Source organism: Pongo abelii, chromosome 13, assembly GCF_028885655.2.
Source record: "Pongo abelii isolate AG06213 chromosome 13, NHGRI_mPonAbe1-v2.0_pri, whole genome shotgun sequence".
NCBI lineage: Eukaryota > Metazoa > Chordata > Mammalia > Primates > Hominidae > Pongo > Pongo abelii.
In genome coordinates, this window is record NC_071998.2 from 119,389,113 (window position 1) to 119,408,769 (window position 19,657).

A 19,657-nucleotide genomic window follows, 5' to 3' on the forward strand; every position below is an offset into this window, starting at 1 on the left:
TTACAGGCATGAGCCACAGTGCCTGGCCTGCCTCGGGTAATTCTTAAGAGTCCCAAACACTGCCTTAAACCAGGAATAGACTGACTTCTACTGTAAATGGGTCAGAGAGTAAACACCTTTGGATTTGTGGGCCAGATGTCTCTGTAACTACTCAACTCTTGCTTTGGTGGTGCAAAAAAAAAAAAAAAAGCCTTAGGTTCATAAATGAATGGGTGTGGCTGTGTTCCAATAAAATTTTATTTATAAAAATAGGTGGTGAGCCCGATTTGAGTTTGTGGGCCGTCATCTGCTAGTCCCTGGTTCTCTTCTACATATAACCAATAAAGACACAGAGATGTGCGTATAAAAAAGTGATATGTCTTTAATTTAAAATTATGACCTGGAAATAACTAGTCAGTTTAAGTGATCCAGACTTCCTCTTCATACCCAAATGGAACAGACACAATATTGGCTCAGATTTCCAACCCCAGAAAAAAACCAAACCAAATCCTCAGGAAGTCCCTGCAGCGACTTTGCTGGGACCATCAGACCGCACAGAGTGGAGGTGCCCAAGCTGCTGGGCTGCTCTTAATCCAGCCACACTGAGAAGAGCTTTCCTTCTACCAGCAACTCCCTCGCTGGGTCCGATATCCCCCTTCACCTCCCTTTTAGCTGGCACTGCACGAATGCCTCCACAGAGAGGTTGACAGTACAGCAGTCACCTCTCAACTGTCTTCGTTGCATCTTCAGGGCCACCTTCCTGTGGTCACAATAGAGGAGCTGAGCATTCTAAATGTTCGTGCCCAGCAGGGCGGTGTCTTCACTTTGTAGCTGAGGTCTGGAGCCCTGAGTTTTAACCATTGGTCATATGTGGCTGAGGCACCGGCAGCAAATCGGCAAACTTGGGAAACGATCTGAGGAGATGCAAGGGCCTTGGTAATTGATGGTGAGTCTGAAAATGAAACAGACAAATGGTATCTGGGTAAAATCCTTACAGACATCTCAGAAGATAAAGTGTAAAGATGGAACAGGGAACAGCACCTCCTTCAGCACTCCAAGGCTCTGCCTGCTCTTCCCTGAGCATAGAATCCAAAAGGTCCCATTTGTTTTTTTGTTTTTTTTTTTTTGAGACGGAGTCTCGCTCTGTCGCCAGGCTGGAGTGCAGCGGTGCAATCTTGGCTCACTGCAACCTCCGCCTCCTGGCTTCAAGCGATTCTCCTGCCTCAGCCTCCCGGGTAGCTGGGACTACAGGCACATGCCACCACGCCCAGCTAATTTTTATATTTTTAGTAGAGACGGGGTTTCACCATGTTGGCCAGGATGGTCTTGATCTCTTGACCTCGTGATCCACCCGCCTTGGCCTCCCAAAGTGCTGGGATTACAGACTTGAGCCACCGTGCCCGGCCAGGTTCCCACTTCTTAGGTCAGCTTCGCCTCTTCCTCCTCCTACATTCAGGGTCAATCATGGCTTTGGATTCACTCAGCCACTCAGAGGGAGTCTCAAGAGAACAGGAGGCACTGAGCGGTGTGGCAGGGGAAGAGTCCAGCATGTGATGCTCAGCAGGGCTTTTTTTGCACTGAATTTTGGAAATGTGGAGTCAGCAGAGAGGAAAGGAGGAAGGATGTGGCCACAGGGCGGCCCTCCTGGAGGCCATCCTAGGAGGGGTTCACACACAGAATAAATACAACTAGCTGGATGCAAGCCTCTGCACAAAGCCAACAGGTCACTCAGACCCACTGCAGTGGGGCAGCAAGCTTCCACACTAGTTGGCTTTCTCGAAAATTTACAGCATCCAAAGCTTGACCTGAGTCAAAAGCTCTAGGGACAAACCACCAAAGGGCTGCCCAGAGATACTGTTGAAAACCAGAGAGTGGCCAGACTGTCCCCACCATACACAGCATTCTTGAGCCAGACTGGCTGCACACCGCATGTATTACGGAGGCGTCCCAGCGCACTACCTAACAAAGGCCTGCGCTGTGCCTGGGGTGGGGTCGGGGGAGAGCACAACAGTCATTGGAGTCCCCTGAGAACTGAGGCACAGTGAGGAGAAAAGGGTGGGGTTTCCTCTTCAGGCTCAGTCACACTACCTCCCAAGGGAGGAAGATATTATTGCTCAACTGCCAGCACCAGTGACATTACCCTACTCGAAAGGATGGCACCTGGGGTAGGGCAGCTCAGTAGAGACCCAGGCTGGGCGACGGCCCCCAGTGAGAGCCCGTTGTGTTGTTCCTTACAGTTGTCCAAGACCAAGGCTGGGTCATGTCACAAGCCCGCGGTCATGACAACACGTGTCCCATCACATGCACATGTGACCCCCAGCTAACCAATCTTCTGGATCTTAGCAAGGCAGCTCAAGTAGGGGGAGTAAGAGTTTGGGTCCCAGGAGCCCAACAAATTCCTCTTCTCAAAAACAGTGCAAGCCCTAAGCATTTATTAAAGAGGGAGCTGTGCACATGGCCGGTCTAAGGCCAAGGCCAACCACAGGACCCACTTACAAGACCATGGAGTTTTCATCCCATCACGGCAGAAGGCTGGCCTGACCCCTGCCCTCACTGGATGATGCTGTCTGGCTGCCCGTTCTGGGCCACCTGCCCAGGGTCAGAGGCGGGGGCCGGGTTAGCTGTGTTGCTCTGCAGGTAGCGGCGGAAATCTTTGATCATAGGCCGGAGGACCTGGATGAGGACGCTCAGGGCAGCCTGTGTGCCCTCCATGGCCTGGGCCTGGCGCTCCTGGGCACAGGCCTGCACTTCCTGGGAGCGGCGGATCATCTGCAGTAGGTCGTTCTGCTGTTCCAGGTGCTGTGCGATCTCCTTCACATGCAGGTTGGTGACCCGCTGCTCCTGTATCAGCTTGGCGGAGTTGAGAGCAATGCGGCTCTTGAGCGCTTGCGGCTTGACCGACGTGTCTGCGTGCTGGGCCATCATGTCCACAGGGGCCTCCGGTGGCAGAGGTGGGGGCGCCTCAGCCGTGCAGTACTCCACCACGCCCTCCTCCAGCGTGTGATAGGTGGTCTCTGTGGGGACTGCAGGGTAGAAAGAACAGAGGCCAAGGGAGGTCACTTTCTGGAAGGAATAAAGCTGGCTGTATGGGGTGGGGAGGAGGCCATAAAGTCCTGTCCTGGAGGGACATAAAGGGGAATCCAGGCCTCCCCTGGCTGCATAGCTATTCACATATAAATCTAGAATCTAAGGGGTTCAGAATCTTAATCTACTTGGTAATCAAAGGGCCAGCCCTGGATCTGGCAAAAGCAAAGATGTCGATCATAATACTAGCAAAACTTTTAGAGCAACTACTACATGTCAGGCACTTTGTACTCATTAGCTCAACAAATCCTCAAAATGATACCAAGAGGTTGGTGCTGTCATCTTCACTTTTCAGAGATGAGGAAACAGACTGAGAAATGTAGAATGACTTGCTAAGGTCACAGAGCTCATTCAGTACAGCCAAGAGGCAAACCCAGGTCTCCCCAACAGCAGAGCCCGATGTGCTACTGACCTCCATGCTGGGCTGCTCCTAGCTAAGAAAGGCACCCCCGGCCGGGCGCGGTGGCTCACGCTTGTAATCCCAGCACTTTGGGAGGCCGAGGTGGGTGGATTACCTGAGGTCAGGAGTTCGAGACCAGCCTGACCAACATGGAGAAACCCCGTCGCTATTAAAAATACAAAATTAGCCTGGCGTGGTGGCGCATGCCTGTAATCCCAGCTACTTGGGAGGCTGAGGCAGGAGAATCACTTGAACCTGGGAGGCGGAGGTTGCAACAAGCTGAGATCGTGCCATTGCACTCCAGCCTGGGCAACAAGAGCAAAACTCCGTCTCATAAAAAAAAGAAAGAAAGAAAGAAAGGCACCCCAACGGCTGGGTCACATGCTCTCTGTGGTACCGTGCAGCAGGCATCTTGGGTGGGACTCTACACATGCTCTTTGCAGGCACATTAGTCCTACCTCCTTTGATGCTTTCTGCTTTTTTTTTTTTGAGATGGAGTTTTGTTCTTTTGCCCTGTTACCCAGGTTGGAGTTCAGTGGCACGATCTCGGCTCACTGCAACCTCTGCCTCCCAGGTTCAAGTGATTCTTGTGCCTCAGCCTCCCGAGTAGCTGGGAATACAGGCGCCCACCTCCAAACCTGGATAATTTTTGTATTTTTAGTAGAGACAGGGTTTCACCATATTGTCCAGGCTCGTCTCGAACTCCTGACCTCCAGTGATCTGCCCACCTCAGCCTCCCAAAGTGCTGGGATTACAGGAGTGAGCCACTGTGCCCAGCCCTGTGACGCTTTCTTGACTTGACTTCCTAGGCCCCTGTGGCAAAGCAGAAAAGGAGGTGGGAATGGGGCAGCAGTAGCTAAAGTACCCAGTCAATGTCTCCCTGTCATCATCTGGGTCAATGCGATACTTAAACATCCTTCCTGTTTCAGAGCAGCATCTGACTTAGACCCGTGTTTGTCCCCCTTACCCCACCCCAGTGTATTCTTGAGAAATACGCATTGCAAGGGGATGGCACTCACACATCCACCCAACTCCCCCAACCCCCACTGAGAACCACTGAATGATCCAGCTCACAGTCACCACAAACGAGCAGAGGTAACAGGGCACAAACCCTTCTTTGAACTAAAAAATCCAACCAAAGTTAGTTCTGTTGTCATTCCTGAGAACTTTGGAAAGGATCCTGGCTGGGCTGTTTGGGCCTCCATGCGTGTGGGAGAGGTCAAGCTCCTCCACCCTTCAACGCCAGTGTCAGCTATGTGTCCTCATGCCACCAAGAAGCCCCCTTCCTCTTCCAGGGCCTTAGGTTTTCCCAACTGATGGGGAAGCTATTCCTATATGTGTCATCTCTGTCCTACTAGAACATAACTGGCCTGTATTTTAGACAACTTGGTAATTCCAGTGCCCAGCACAGGGTTTGGTACAGAATAAGTGCTAATGTTTGATGAATGAATGAATGAATGGAGTAGATTAACACCAGGAACCATGAGGCTCCCAAGCAGCACCTGATGAAAGACCCCCGCATTGAAAACAGAATCCAGAATCGTTGTCTCACTTGGGCAGTATTATTCCCATCAATTTTTTCAACAAATATGGCCTGACTGTCTACTACAAGCCAAGCCCTGTGAAAAGTCCTGTGGGGATACAGACACGGTGTCTTGTCTTCAAGGACCACCCAGTTCGGCAAGTGGAGGTAAGTCATGGACAAACATGGTAGCAATGCTCAGTGGCGAGCTATCCAGCACGTCAGAAGTCCAGCCCACGTGCTGAGGAAGTCCCAAAGAGAGCAAGATCACTTCTGTCTGGGTGCTGCTCTTGGAAGGCCTCATGGTCTTCCAAGACCCCCGTCTGACCTCTGACCCTTGGCAGCCAACCTTCCCCAGGCCACCCCAGAGCTTGCTGGCCCTTCCCACTTATGCACGCCGCCTGGGCAGGAGCGGTCACTCACTCTGTGTCAGGGTGACCGTGGCTGCGGCTGCGGTGGCCGAGGGTCCGAGGGCCACAGGGTGGATCTCTGCGGTGCTGGGCAGGCTGATGATGGTGGCCTCGCCCAGCAGGTTGCAGATACGTTGTTGCATGGGGGTCAGCAGCACTGGGGCTACAGCTGGGCCGCCGCCGCCACTGCCACCGCCTGTCCCAGGCCCCCCAGCTCCGTCCTCCTCAGTGGGCCCCGGCGCCTCACCACCCTCCACGGCGGCCCGGACCTGGGCAACCTTGCGACGGACCTCGGTCTTGAGGTCAGACCACTTCTTCTTGACCTCAGGCAGCTCCCTGCGGCAGGTGGCCACGGCGTTGACCCTTCTCAGGATGCCGTGCCAGGCCGCGCTCTTGGCGGCCAGGGGGACCCCGGCGTTGAAGTGGTTCACCAGCAGGTGCTTCTTCAGCTCCAGCTCCTCCACGATGATCTCCACCTCCCGCTCCGAGAAGTTCATCTTCCTTTTCTTGGCTGGGACGGCCATGGCCTCTCCCCTCCCCTCTTTTTAAAGAAATTATAATCCCCTCAAGCGCCCCAATTCCCCTTCTCTTCTTCCTCAGCCTCGCCCCTCACCCACCCCCTACAGGGGATAGGCCAGGCTTGCTCGAGGCCAAGCACTAGGCCTTTGGTAACCCCCCTCGCTACGCAAAGTGCGTAGGGCCCAGCCCCGACCCGCCCGGCCGCTGCCAGCCAGCAGCGTAATGGCTTCCTGAATCTGCCTCTTCCGCCGAGGTGTGCGGAGATCCGCCCACTTCCCCTCTTCCCGCCTCCCAGAGCTTCGCCGGGAGAACCCGCCTTCCCGGTTGGTAGCTGCTCAAATGTCACGTCGATCACTGGTTCTTTCGATCTGTCGCTCAGCTAAAGAGCACGCCTACTTACTACAATTCCCCTGATCATTGGTCTAAAATTGTGTCCGTCGCCCAGAGCGCCCCGCCCACCTAACCTTTATTCACTTCCATTGGAAAATCATTCTGTCGTTCAATTATCAGTATTACGACTATTAAGCCGTTAAATTCAGCTATTTTATTGGTGGTTTAGGGAGTTAGATTACCAAAACCCTGCTTCCTGAGGATACTTAGTGCTTTCGGCCGTGAGCCATGGGTCAATTAATTTTTAATTCCTCCCACCGGCACAAACTCTGCCTCGCAACTGCAGTTCACAAATGCTCTCACACAAATCCTATTTCCCACCGGAGGCTACGATCTCTCCGTACACTACCGCTCCTCCCATCCTTAAGATCCTGCAGTCTAAACAGAGTTAGTTCATCAATGGAAACTGGACACGGGGCCTTCCGCCTGCCAATCACATGACTCATGCCTATAGCTGCGTGATTTTCTCTCTCTTGGCCCCCGGCTCAGCCAATCCCCGCCTCCCTCAGTTTGAATCGGCCCCAGGAGGAGCCGGGTGACCCCGCCCACCCCATTGATCCGGGTAGTCCGTGGCGGTGTGGGCTGTCCTTAGACAGGCTCCGCCCCTCCCAACTCCCCATCCGAGCCTGTGACTGGCCTTCGGTGCGCCCGGGGGCGTGGCCGGCGGGGCGGGGCGCGGAGGGGCGGGGCTCCCGGAAGCCGCCCCTCCTTCCAGCTTGCCGGCCTCTCCGAGCCCGCGCTCCCAGCTGCAGAGCGCCTGGCTTGCCTCCCGCGCGGTCCCCGCCGGCCCGCCGCCCCCGCTCCCGCCCGCGCCCGGAGCCCTTGCCTTGCGCCCGATGGTGAGCAGTGTGTTGTGCCGCTGTGTGGCCTCCCCGCCGCCGGACGCCGCCGCCGCCGCCGCCTCTTCGTCTGCCTCATCGCCGGCGTCCGTGGGGGACCCCTGCGGCGGCGCTATCTGCGGGGGCCCGGACCACCGGCTGCGCCTGTGGAGACTCTTTCAGACGCTCGACGTCAACCGGGACGGCGGCCTGTGTGTCAACGACCTGGCGGTGGGGCTGCGGCGCTTGGGACTGCATCGCACCGAGGGCGAGCTCCAGGTAGGCTGCGCGCGTCCTCAGCACTGGCGGGGAGGGAGCCCCTCGAGGGCCGGGTGACAGGTCTCGGGGGACGGCCCCTTGGGCTGGGCGGAACCCCCACTGTCCAGAGGAAGGGTGCCCCCTGACTCACTGAGGGACACCCCACTTATGCCCTGGTGGGAGCGGGGCTCCTTCCTGACTTCCTTGGGTGCTTGAGCCGGGTTCTTCGTGGACACAGGTGGGCATCCTCTGGGCTTTCTGATGGGCGAAAAGCCCTTTCTTGCCCAGAGTAGAAGGCCAGGTCTCAGGAGTGTGACTTTGTCACCTCCTGACCTCAAGGCCAAGCTGGACGCTCCCTTCACCCAAGGATGGGTTCATCTATCAGTCCCCAGCAGCACCCCCTCCTTTCCCTCTCGTTTCCATGCCAGCCGTGGGCCCTGATCTGGTTCCTCTCAGGAACATGTGGGAGTTGAAAAAAAAATTGGTATTGGGGTTTCAGGCTGATCCGTGTGGACGTGGGCGGCGAAGACTGACAGTTCTCATGGTTTAGGCTCATCTCCATTGCCCTGTTCATCCAGAAAATGGGATCGTGATCCCTGCGGGGTTGGAGTGTGGACGGAGTGAAAGAATCTGGGGGAAATTTTTTTTTCTAAAAGTCAAATCGAGATTGTTACTGTTGTGGGCTCTTGGCCGAGGTGTGGGCATAGGGGCGCAGAGAAATGGTCATCCCTGGGCCTGCCAGGAAGAGAAGTGCTGGCCTTTCTGTATGAGAACCTCAGAGCAGAAGCTGTTTCTTTCCCTTCTGTCTCTTCCCCTTCAGTCTGACTTGGCAGGTGTAGCTGCCATTTTCCCAAGTATTTCATTTACTGTAGCTTAGCCTGATTTACAACCTGTAATAGGACTCCTGAGTACTTTACCTAAGAACCTGTTTCACAGCTGAGTTAGTTTGGTCCATTTGTACACATGACAATTAGAGAATCTCATAGCCAAGTATGAAAAGAATCTGGTAAACCGCCAATGAATTAAACCAATTTGTTGGGTGGGTGTACATAGGTGTTGTTAACCCATGTTCAAGATTCTTGGATCAACATCCAAGGTATTTAGCGCTAACTATTAGGATCAGTCTAGGAGGACCAACAGTAACTCTACGCAAGATAGAATGGTTGAGTTAAGTCCAGGAGATTTAGAGACAAGTTTTTTTTGTTTGTTTGTTTTGAGATGGAGTCTGGTTCTGTCTCCCAGGCTGGAGTGCATTGGTGCAATCTCGGCTCACTGCAGCCTCCGCCTCCTGGGTTCAAGAGATTCTCCCGCCTCAGCCTCCCCAGTAGCTGGGATTACAGGCATGTGCCACCACACCCAGTTAATTTTTTTTTTTTTTTTTTGAGACAGAGTCTCACTCTGTCACCCAGGCTGGAGTGCAGTGGCACAATCTCGGCTCACTGCAAGCTCCGCCTCCCGGGTTCACGCCATTCTCCTGCCTCAGCCTCCCTAGTAGCTGGGACTACAGGTGCCCGCCACCACGCCCAGCTAATTTTTTATTTTTTGAGTTTTTAAGAGAGACGGGGTTTCACCGTGTTAGCCAGGATGGTCTTGATCTCTTGACCTCGTGATCCGCCTGCCTCAGCCTCCCAAAGTGCTGGGATTACAGGCGTGAGCCACCGCGCCCGGCCACCCAGCTAATTTTTGTATTTTTAGTAGAGATGGGCTTCCACTATGTTGGCCAGGTTGGTCTCGGGCTCCTGACCTCAGGTGATCCACCTGCCTCAGCCTCCCAAAGTGTTGGGATTACAGGCGTGAGCCACCGCACCCAGCTAGAGACAAGTTTCTTTTTGTTTTGTTTTGCTTTGTAATGTTTCTAGTCAGTTTTACACAAAATAGTGTTGTGAACTGGAGATTTTCCTGTATGTATCTGATGAATACTCACTTGAAAAGACAGAATGGCTGGCCGGGCACAGTAGCTCACGTCTGTAATCCCAGCACTTTGGGAGGCCAAGCCGGGTGGATCACCTGAGGTCGGGAGTTTGCGACCAGCCTGACCAACATGGAGAAACCCCGTCTCTATTAAAAATACAAAATTAACGGGGCGTGGTGGCGCGTACCTGTAATTCCAGTACTCGGGAGGCTGAGGCAGGAGAATCGCTCGAACCCGGGAGGCGGAGATTGCGATGAGCTGAGATTGCGCCATTGCACTCCAGCCTGGGCAACAAGAGCGAAACTCCATCTCAAAAAAAAAAAAAGAAAGAAAGAAAAGAAAAGATAGGGAGGCTAAACCCAGAGGGTTTCTGTTTCTGCTTTTGTGAACCTACCCACTTGGCACTGCTGCTAGGCACATTGAGAACGTCTGGCTGCTGGAGCATGTTAAATGTCTGCCCCATGCTTTGTGCCTCAACTAGAGTCACAATGTTCTCGAGATTCAAGGCACATCTGATATTGATCCTAATCCGTTTTTTTAGTGGTGAATTTCTCGGGGCAAATAAGGAGAAAGTGATCATTTTTCTTTCTGGTTTTGAAAGAAAACTTTTATTAACCAAAGAGAGCCTAGCCCCTTGGGGTCACTTTGACTCTAAAATCTTTGACTCCGTGACAGATCTAAGTTCCATGATAGGAAGCATTTCTTTGTTTTGGTGTGTGGATTTAGTAGAGTGTATTTCATTTATTTATCTATTATTATTATTATTATTATTATTATTACTTTTCTGAGATGGAGTTTCACTTTTGTTGCCCAAGCAGGAGTGCAATGGCATGATCTCAGCTTACTGCAACCTTCACCTCCCAGGTTCAGGTGATTCTCCTGCCTCAGCCTCCCTGGGACTGCAGGCATGCTGGGACTACAGGCACGCACTACCACGCCCTGCTAATTGGTGGTTTTTTTTTTTTTTTTTTTTTTTGTATTTTTAGTAGAAACGGGGTTTCACCATGTTGGCCAGGCTGGTCTCAAACTCCTGACCTCAGATGATCCGCCCACCTCGGCCTCCCAAAGCACTGGGATTACAGGCGTGAGCTACCGTGCCTGGCCTATTTATCTTTTTTTTTTTTTTTTTTTTTTTGAGATGGAGTCTCGCTCTGTTGCCCAGGCTGGAGTGCAATGGTGTGATCTCACTGAAACCTCTGCCTCCTGGGTTCAAGCAATTCTCCTGCCTCAGCTTCCTGAGTAGCTGGGATTACAGGCACCCGCCACCATGCCCGGCTAATTTTTGTACTATTAGGAGAGAAGGGATTTCACCATGTTGGCCAGGCTGGTCTCGAACTCTTAACCTCAAGTGATCTACCAACCTCAGCCTCCCAAAGTTCAGGGATTACAGGTGCAAGCAACTGTACCAGGCAGTATAGACTGTATTTCTACAACTTTTTTGGCTTTTGAACAAATTCAGTTGTTATACAGCTTTGAGATCGGAAATAATTTATTAGCTCATTACCTGTAAAGGAGCACAAGTTAGTCCTGTGGGGAACATTTGAAGTATTGGAGAGAAGATCTGCCTTTTTGTAAATAACTGGGCAACAGGAAGACACCCTGCCTCTTGTACCTCCATACCACTTCCTGTTGAATTAGCATTAGTATTAACTGCCTACAGAAAAAGCAGTGCTGCGGCTTTCCAGAGCTAGCAGGAGCCGAAAGGGAACTCTGGGGCCCTTTGGGTCAAAATGGGTCATCTGCCATGGGAATAGATGTTGAAGAACACATCAAACTTTGGAAGGTGCTTCCTGTGGCCCATATGAAACCAGTAGGAGATGCTAGGGTTTGCACAGGAATCAGCTGTGAGTGCTTATCGGGGGTGATGGGTAAACCCAGGCCATGTGACTTCACAAAGCCTCTTCTTAGCTTATAACAGTCTGGGTCAAGTTTTCTTTAAAAGTAAATCAGCAAGTTTTGCCATCTGCCTTTGTTTGAGAAGAGATGGGACACTCATAAAAATTGCTTAAAATGGAAGTGGGCAGAGAAACCGATGGCAGCCAGCCAGGGAAATTTTCTTTGTAAAGGGCATGTAAGCGAGAAGCTCGTTCTGGGACAAAAAAAAAGGGAAGAGTTCATTAAAGAAGAAAGAAAAAAGATGACGACAACAGTAGTGACTTTGGGAGATGAGACTCAGCCAGAGCTAATTATAGATTGCCTATTTAAGGCATTTTCATGTGACCAAATACAATCTGTGTCTTAAAACAAATTTAAAACATAGGTTAGAACTCAGGCAGCCAATTAGAGGAAGAAAGCAAGCTGTGTTGTGTGTAAACAGTTGTCTTTTCAGCTGAGGCTTTGGGGCTCTTGTAAGGGGCTGGTGTTTATTGCAGGTGAGGTTCCAGATGAGCTGCAGTTTGCTCATTTAGAGACTGGCATCCACACCATCTCTTTTGAGCCCTATAAAAATTTGTGAAGTAAGCAAGTCAGTAAAATGATTTTCACTCCATTTTACTAGAGAAGGAACAACGGTTCAAAAAAGACAATGGAACAACCTCAAAGATCGTTTGATCGCTAGGAAATTGGACCAGAGAAGGAATTGGAACCATCTTCTGATCCTGCCCCTCTCCTCCTTAACGCAGCTTTTTTCAGGAACATGAAGAGAATTCTCAAGTTCTTTTGGGGAAACTTGAGAAAGAGGAGGAGAGATCATTTAGAACCACATATTTTGCTCCCAAAGTATAGGTTTCAAGATTATCCACAGTTTACCCTGTCAAAGAACAAGAATCCGCCCTCCTCTATTTCTCTCCCTGACCTGAGCAATGCACATGAGGCAATCCCTATTGACTTGAAATTATTGAATGGAGATCAGTAATGTCAAGTTGGTATTGCTTAATCAGACACACTGTTGAACTCTATACTTTTTAAATGTTTGGCCATTTGTGGATGTTTATCAAAAGAGCCAGACTTAGATAAGACAGTCTACAGAAGAAAGCTCTTTTCCAAGAGATAGACATTATTTGCTATAATATAATGGCCTTTTAGGAAAAGAAAAATGCTTTTCACAGATTGGATTAAATTCTTATATTAAACTAATTGTGTTATATTGTTGCATAATCAGTCCCTGGCTCAAAGTCATAATCATCAAGTCAACTAGAATACTTTTTTTTTTTTTCAAGACACAGTCTTCCTCTGTCACCCAGGCTGGAGTGCAGTGGCGTGATCTCAGCTCACTGAAACCTCCACCTCCCCGGTTCAAGCAATTCTTTGCCTCAGCTTCTGGTGTAGCTGGGATTACAGGCCTGCGCCACCATGCCCTGCTAATTTTTATATTTGTGGTAGAGATTGGGTTGCGCCATTTTGGCCAGGCTGGTCTCCAACTTCCGGCCTCAAGTGATCCACCTGCCTCGGCCTCCCAAAGTGCTGGGATTACAGGCGTGAGCCACCATGCCTGTCCTTGAGAAGATTTTTTTTTTTTTTTTTTGAGACGGATTCTCACTCTGTCACCCAGGCTGGAGTGCAGTGGTGCAATCTCGGCTCACTGCAACCTCCACCTCCCTGGTTCAAGCAATTCCCCTGCCTTAGCCTCCCAAGTAGCTGAGATTACTGGCGCACACCACCACGTCAGGCTAACTTTTTATGTTTTTAGTAGAGACAGAGTTTCACCATGTTGGCCAGACTGGTCTCGAACTCCTAACCTCAGGCAATCCACCCGCCTCAGCCTCCCAAAGTGCTGAGATTACAGGCATGAGCCACCATGCCCAGCTGAGAAGATGTTTTTTTTAATGAGTTGATATTTGGAAAGATGCAGTCCCATACCTGATCCTAAAACCAAGTAACAAATAAGAATAGGGCCGGGCGTGGTGGCTCACACCTGTAATCCCAGCACTTTGGGAGGTCGAGGCAGGTGGATTACCTGAGGTCAGGAGTTCAAGACCGGCCTGGCCAACATGGTGAAACCCCATCTGTATTAAAAATACAAAAATTAGCCGGGCATGGTGGCACACGCCTGTAATCCCAGCTACTCGGAAGGCTGAGGCAGGAGAATTGCTTGAGCCCAGGAGACGGAGGTTGCAGTGAGCCGAGATCGTACCAACACATGCCTGGCTGACAGAGCCAGACTTTGTCTCAAAAAAAAAAAAAAAAATACGAGGCTGGCCACGATGGCACTTTATGAGGCTGAGGTGGACAGATGGCTTGAACCTAGGAGTTCGAGACCAGCCTGGGCAACTTGGTGAAACCCTGTCTCTACAAAAAATACAAAAATTGGCTGGGCGCAGTGGGTCACACCTGTAATCTCAGCACTTTGGGAGGCTGAGGTGGGCAGATCCCTTGAAGTCAGGAGTTCGAGACCAGCCTGGCCAACATGGTGAAACCCCGTCTCTACTAAAAATACAAAACTTAGCCAGGCGTGGTGGCGCATGCCCTTCTATAGTCCCAGCTACTTAGGAGGCTGAGGGAAAATTGCTTGAACCCGGGAAGCGGAGGTTGCAGTGAGCCAAGATCACGCCACTGCACTCCAGCCTTGGAGACAGAGTGAGATTCCATCTCAACAACAACAACAACAACAAAATTAGCTGGGCATGGTGGCCCATGCCTGTAGTCTAGCTACTCGGGAGGCTGGAGCAGGAGGATCGCTTGAGCCTGGGAGGCTGAGGTTGCAGTGAGCAGAGACTGTGCCATTGCACTTCAGCCTGGGCAACAGAACAAGACCCTGTCTCAAAATAGATATAAATAGAGAATGAGAGAGCACGAGCCTGTCTGATCTGGAGCTTCAACTGGATGAATTTTTTTGATGTTCAAAGAGTTATTACTGGCCAGATGCAGTGGTTCACACCTGTAATCCTAGTACTTTGGGAGGCCAAGATGGGTGGATCGCTTGAGCTCAGGAGTTCAAGACCAGCCTGGGCAACATAGCAAGACCCCATCTCTGTTTTTTATAAAATAAAAAAAAAGAAAGAAAATGGGGGCCGAGTGCGGCGACTCACACCTATAATCTCAGCACTTTGGGAGGCTGAGGCAGGCAGATTGCCTGAGGTCAGGAGTTCGAGACTAGCCTGGCCAACATGGTGAAACCTCATCTCTACTAAAAATACAAAAAAACTAGCCAGGCGTTGTGGTGTGCACCAGTAATCCCAGCTACTCAGGAGGCTAAGGCAGGAGAATCACTTGAATCCAGGAGGCGGAGGTTGCAGTGAGCCAGGATCGCGCCACTGCACTCCAGCCTGGGTGACAGTGTGAGACTCTGTCTCAAAAAAAAAAAAAAAAAAGAGTTATTACTTTTTGAAGTCTCACATCCCCACAAGGGAATGATAGAAACAAATATTTTGCTGGTATTCATTTCTTCATTTCTATTCCAGCTGAGTCTTGAATTCCTGGGCTCAAGCGATCCTCTTATCTCGGCTTCCCAAAGTGCTGGGATTACAGACCTAAGCCACTGTACCCAGCCAACTTTTTACTTTATTTTATTTTATTTTATTTTATTTTATTTTATTATGCCTGTGACACAGCCTCAGGGGTCTTGATGACATGTGCCTGGCAGCCAACTTTTTATTTGTTTATTTATTATTTGAAACAGGATCTTGTTCTGTCACCCAGGCTGGCGTTCAGTGGTGCAATCACAGCTCACCGCAGCTTTGACCTCTCAGGCTCAAGCTATCCTCCCACTCAGCCTCCCAGGTAGCTGGGATTACAGGTCTGCACCACCATGCCCAGCTAATTTTTGTATTTTTTGTAGAGACGGGGTTTTCCTATGTTGCTCAGGCCGGTCTCGAACTCTTGAACGCAAGTGATCCTCTCGCCTTGGCCTCCCAAAGTGTTAGGATTACAGGCATGAGCCACCATGCCCAGCCTAACTTTTTTTTATTTTTATTTTTATTTTTATTTTTTTTGAGACAGAGTCTCGCTCTGTCGCCCAGGCTGGAGTGCAGTGGCGTGATCTCAGCTCACTACAAGCTCCGCCTCCTGGGTTCACGCCATTCTCCTGCCTCAGCCTCCCTAGTAGCTGGGATTACAGGCGCCCACCACCACGCCCGGCTAATTTTTGTTGTATTTTTTAGTAGAGACAGGGTTTCACTATGTTAGCCAGGATGGTCTCAATCTCCTGACCTCGTGATCCGCCCGCCTCGGACTCCCAAAGTGCTGGGATTACAGGCGTAAGCCACCACACCCGGCCCTAACTTTTTATTTTTACCCATTAATTATACTAATGCGAATTTGGCAGAACCATGGAATTTAGTCTTGGATGGGTCACGGGCCATCGTGGTCACTAGGCAGCCTTCCACCCAACATGGAGATAAGCGCTCCTGGAGCATCGCTCGCACATGGTCATCCGCCCTTTCTATTGTGGACCTAATTGGAGTCACTGTGAGTTCTCTGTCATTGTTAGACTGAAATCTTGTATCTGCTGCTGCCCATTGCCCCATGTGTACCTTCAGGAGCAAGACAGAAAAGTGATCCAAGGGCCCTTTATCTGAAATCTGTAGTCTTATCTTCCTATAATCTCTGCTGCTGCTAAAAACAGGTATCATCATGCACTTCTCACGTGACGTGCTGTCCATACCTTACAGTTCCCTTAGCTGAGACAATAACCCGTGGGGTTTATAGTACAGACTTTCCTCGGAAATGTTACGCTGATTGAAAGAAGCCAGTCGCGGCCGGGCGCGGTGGCTCACGCCTGTAATCCCAGCACTTTGGGAGGCCGAGTCGGGTGGATCACGAGGTCAGGGGATCGAGACCACGGTGAAACCCCGTCTCTACTAAAAATACAAAAAAAATTAGCCGGGCGCGGTGGCGGGCGCCTGTGGTCCCAGCTACTCGGGAGGCTGAGGCAGGAGAATGGCGTGAACCCGGGAGGTGGAGCTTGCAGTGAGCCGAGATTGCGCCACTGCACTCCAGCCTGGGCGACAGAGCAAGGCTCCGTCTTAAAAAAAAAAAAAAAAGCCAGTCGCAAAGATCATGCACTATATGATCCATTTGGGTGAAAGTCCAGAATGGAGAAGTCTACAGAGACAGAAAATTGAGTAGTGCTTGCCTACCTGGGAGTGGGATACTGGCGGGTAGAGAGATAGGAAGGTGAGATGAGGTTTATTTTTGAGGTGATGGAAATATTCTCAAGTTGACTGGAGTGATGGTTGCACATATCCGTGAAGATACTGAGAACCATTGAATTGTATATTTTAAATGGGTGTCTCATGCCTGTAATCCCAGCACTTTGGGAGGCTGGTCAGGAGTTCGAGACCAGCCTGGCCAACATGTAGAAACCCCATCTCTACTAAAAATACAAAAATTAGCCGAGCATGGTGGCATACATCTGTGATCCCAGCTATTCGGGAGGCTGAGGCAGGAAAATTGCTTGAACCTGGGAGTTGGAGGTTGTAGTGAACCGAGACTGCGCCACTGCACTCCAGTCTAGGCAACACAGTGAGACTCTGTCTCAAAAAAAAAAAAAAAAAAAAAGGGTGATTTGTATGGTATGAGACCTGGGTTCAAATGTTCCTTCTGCTGCTTGCTAGCTGAGTGACCTTGAACAAATGACTCACCCTCTCCAAGTCTGTTTCCTTATCAGAAACTTGTTAGTATGAGGACCTACTGCATAAGAGGGGTGTGTGGGTTAAATTAGATAAAGCATAGAAAGAGCCCAGGACTGGGTCTGGCACATATTCACCAAGTGACTTCCCCATTGGTTCTTTGAAAATAAGGTGCCCGGAATTGGTCAGAATCACCTATATTTTGCCCCTAGTTTGCTTAGGTGAAAAGCGAAAGGCAAGGGAGGGCAAAGCCTGGGGACATCAGCATTAAAGGGTGTGTGGCACCCAGGGAGACATAACCCCATCCCAGCAACCTGGAGAGGGAGAAGCTTCCGTGGTGTGGAAGGGGATGTCCGCTGTGGAAAACCTGGTCTCTGTGGACATCAAAATGAGCAAAGAAACAATAAAAAGTTGTAGTAGAGTCACTCACTCTATGTACACAAAAAGATGTCTTTGACCTGCATGCTTTCCCTGGACAGAAACGGGACCTCCTCATCTTACAAGCCTGTTGCCCTCTCATAAGCCATGGATCGTCTTTCCTAAGTACAGAGTTGACCTTGAAGTTGTGAAAGTGGAAGTTCAAGTCGAGCTTACTTCAAAGCTTTGGAGATTATCTCACTAACCAGCATTACTTTGCAGAAGTGAGACTAAGGCTGGGAGGCTGGGTTGCTTGGAGGCCAAGCCAGTTCCAGAACGCGGGATTTTGACTCTGCCCCATTTAGCTCGATGCAGTGCCTCCTTCCTTCTTTGACTGTGGACCCTTAACTTGCCTTTAAAACTTGGCCACATTTATTTTCATAGTTTATGACATTGATATACCTGTGCATAACTCTGTCTCAGCATTTTAAGGCCCTGGTGGTGCACAGGAAGCAGTGACTAAAATAATAGGTACACTGTTCCTAATACGGGATATAAAAGACTCAACACCACACCTGAAAAAAGAAGCTGTTGTCTTAAAGATGCATCTTCCTTTAAAGTAAATGAGTAACAAAGGTAGGCCGTAAGGAGCTTCTTATCTACTTTAAGCTCGTAGCTGGCTTTTCCAGGAAGTTTGAGATGAGTCATGACTCATTTTCTGCAGGGTCAATGGGGAAACTGGAGAGGTGGCTGTCCCTGTTCCTGCCGGTGCCTGAAGCTTTCAGTGTTGTTCCATCAAACTCCTGTGCTCCCTCCTGTGCTCCTGTGCTCCCTCCTGTGCTCCCTCCCTGTTGGCTGGAGTCTAATGTGACGCTTCTTCTAAAACACAAGACCGCCTACATTGTGTAAGAAGATTCTCAAAAACCATTGATTGAAATGCAGCTGATGCCAAAAAAAAAATAAAAAGTGGAGAGAGGGTAGTTTAGATCACCAAGAATAAGAACCAACTGGCTGGGCATTGTGGCTCACGCCTGTAATCCCAGCACTTTGTGAGGCCAAGGCAGGTGGATCACTTGAGGTTAGGAGTTCAAGACCAGCCTGGTCAACTGGCAAAACCTTGTCTCTACTAAAAATACAAAAAAAAAAAAAAAAAAATTAGCTGAGCCTGGTGGCGCATGCCTGTAATCCCAGCTACTGGGAAGGCTGAGGCAGAAGAATTGCTTAAAAAACCCAGGAGGGGCCAGGCGCGGTGGCTCACGCCTGTAATCCTAGCACTTTGGGAGGCTGAGGCAGGCGGATCACGAGGTCAAGAGATTGAGACCATCCTGGCCAACATGGTGAAACCCCGTCTCTATTAAAAATACAAAAATTAGCCGGGCATGATGGTACGCGCCTGTAGTCCCAGCTACTCGGGAGGCTGAGGCAGGAGAATCATTTGAACCTGGGAGACAGAGGTTGCAGTCAGCGCAGATTGTGCCACTGCACTCCAGCCTGGCGACAGAGCGAGACTCCCTCTCAAAAAAAAAATTAGCTGGTCCTGGTAGTGCGTGCTTGTAATTCCAGCTACTGGGGAGGCTGAGGCAGGAGAATCGCTTAAAAAAACTCAGGAGGGGCTGGGCATGGTGGCTTACGCCTGTAATCCCAGCACTTTGGGAGGCTGAGGCAGGTGAATCACTTGAACCTGGGAGGCCGAGGTTGCAGTGAGCCGAGATCACACCACTGCACTCCAGTCTGGGCAACAGAGTGATACCCCATCTGAAAAAAAAAACAAAAAAAACCCAGGAGGTGGAGGTTGCAGTGAGCTGAGATCGTGCCACTGCTCTTCTGCCTGGGTGACAGAGCGAGACTCCATCTCAAAAAAAAAAGAAAAAGAACCAACTGTCTGTTAAGTCCTTATCTGTGGAGTAGATAGGACACAGTGGAATGGTCCTGTTGGTTAAAACCAGCTATAGTGCACACCTTCATCAACCTTGTTGGCCTTTTTTTTTTTTTGAGACAGAGTTTTGCTGTCGTTGCCCAGGCTGGAGTGCATGGAGGCATGGAGTAGCTCGGATTACAGGCATGTGCCACCATGCCCGGCTAATTTTTTTTTTTTTGTATTTTTAATAGAGATGAGGTTTCACCATGCTGGCCAGGCTGGTCTCGAACTCCCGACCTCAGGTGATCCACCCACCTCGGCCTCCCAAAGTGCTGGGATTACAGGCGTAAGCCACCACGCCCAGCCATTGTTGGCCTTTTCTATCCCACTTGCCCAAAACCCTGTTGTTGCTTTTGGTTAAGGCCTTTAGATTGAGTTGGAATCCATATAATGTTAGAACTGGAGTGTTTTCAAGGTTGTTCAGTTCACTCCCCACATTTTACAGGCCGGAGAAGTTAAGCAATTTGTCCAGCGTCCTATAAAGGCATTGTAGGGGGGATCTTAGAGAGAAAGACAAGGTTCCTCAGCACTCCTTAGTGATGCATTTATGGACACAGTTAACTTTTTTCCTTTTTTCATTCA

The 19,657-nt window shown here is 50.2% G+C and overlaps 2 protein-coding genes across 7 annotated transcripts in view; one reads left to right on the forward strand and one right to left on the reverse strand.

The window, feature by feature from the left end:
- Positions 1-337: 337 nt before the first annotated feature.
- Positions 338-6,171, reverse strand: NAIF1 (nuclear apoptosis inducing factor 1). Of its 3 annotated transcripts, none has more exons than XR_655790.4 (3): positions 5,409-6,171; positions 2,476-3,002; positions 338-931 (listed from the first exon to the last, which is right to left on the reverse strand). XR_655790.4 is itself a non-coding variant. In XM_002820246.5 (2 exons), exons 1-2 carry the CDS (start codon positions 5,917-5,919, stop codon positions 2,530-2,532), a joined length of 984 nt encoding a protein of 327 aa, XP_002820292.1. In that variant the 5' UTR covers positions 5,920-6,155; the 3' UTR covers positions 338-2,529. The 3 variants fall into 3 exon arrangements, 1 of the variants encoding a protein (XP_002820292.1); XR_008510133.2 differs by having other exon boundaries at positions 1,021-3,002; positions 5,409-6,121; XM_002820246.5 differs by having other exon boundaries at positions 338-3,002; positions 5,409-6,155.
- An 832-nt stretch (positions 6,172-7,003) lies between these two features.
- SLC25A25 (solute carrier family 25 member 25) overlaps positions 7,004-19,657 on the forward strand; it is a 41,004-nt gene continuing 28,350 nt past the window's right edge. The window contains exon 1 of one of the 4 annotated variants that reach the window (XM_002820247.4): positions 7,004-7,401. In XM_002820247.4, coding sequence (XP_002820293.1) covers positions 7,141-7,401 — 261 coding nt within the window. In that variant the 5' untranslated portion in view covers positions 7,004-7,140. The remainder of the gene's footprint in view (positions 7,402-19,657) is intronic. The other 3 variants (XM_063714464.1, XM_054521116.2, XM_054521113.2) reach the window with 3 other exon arrangements.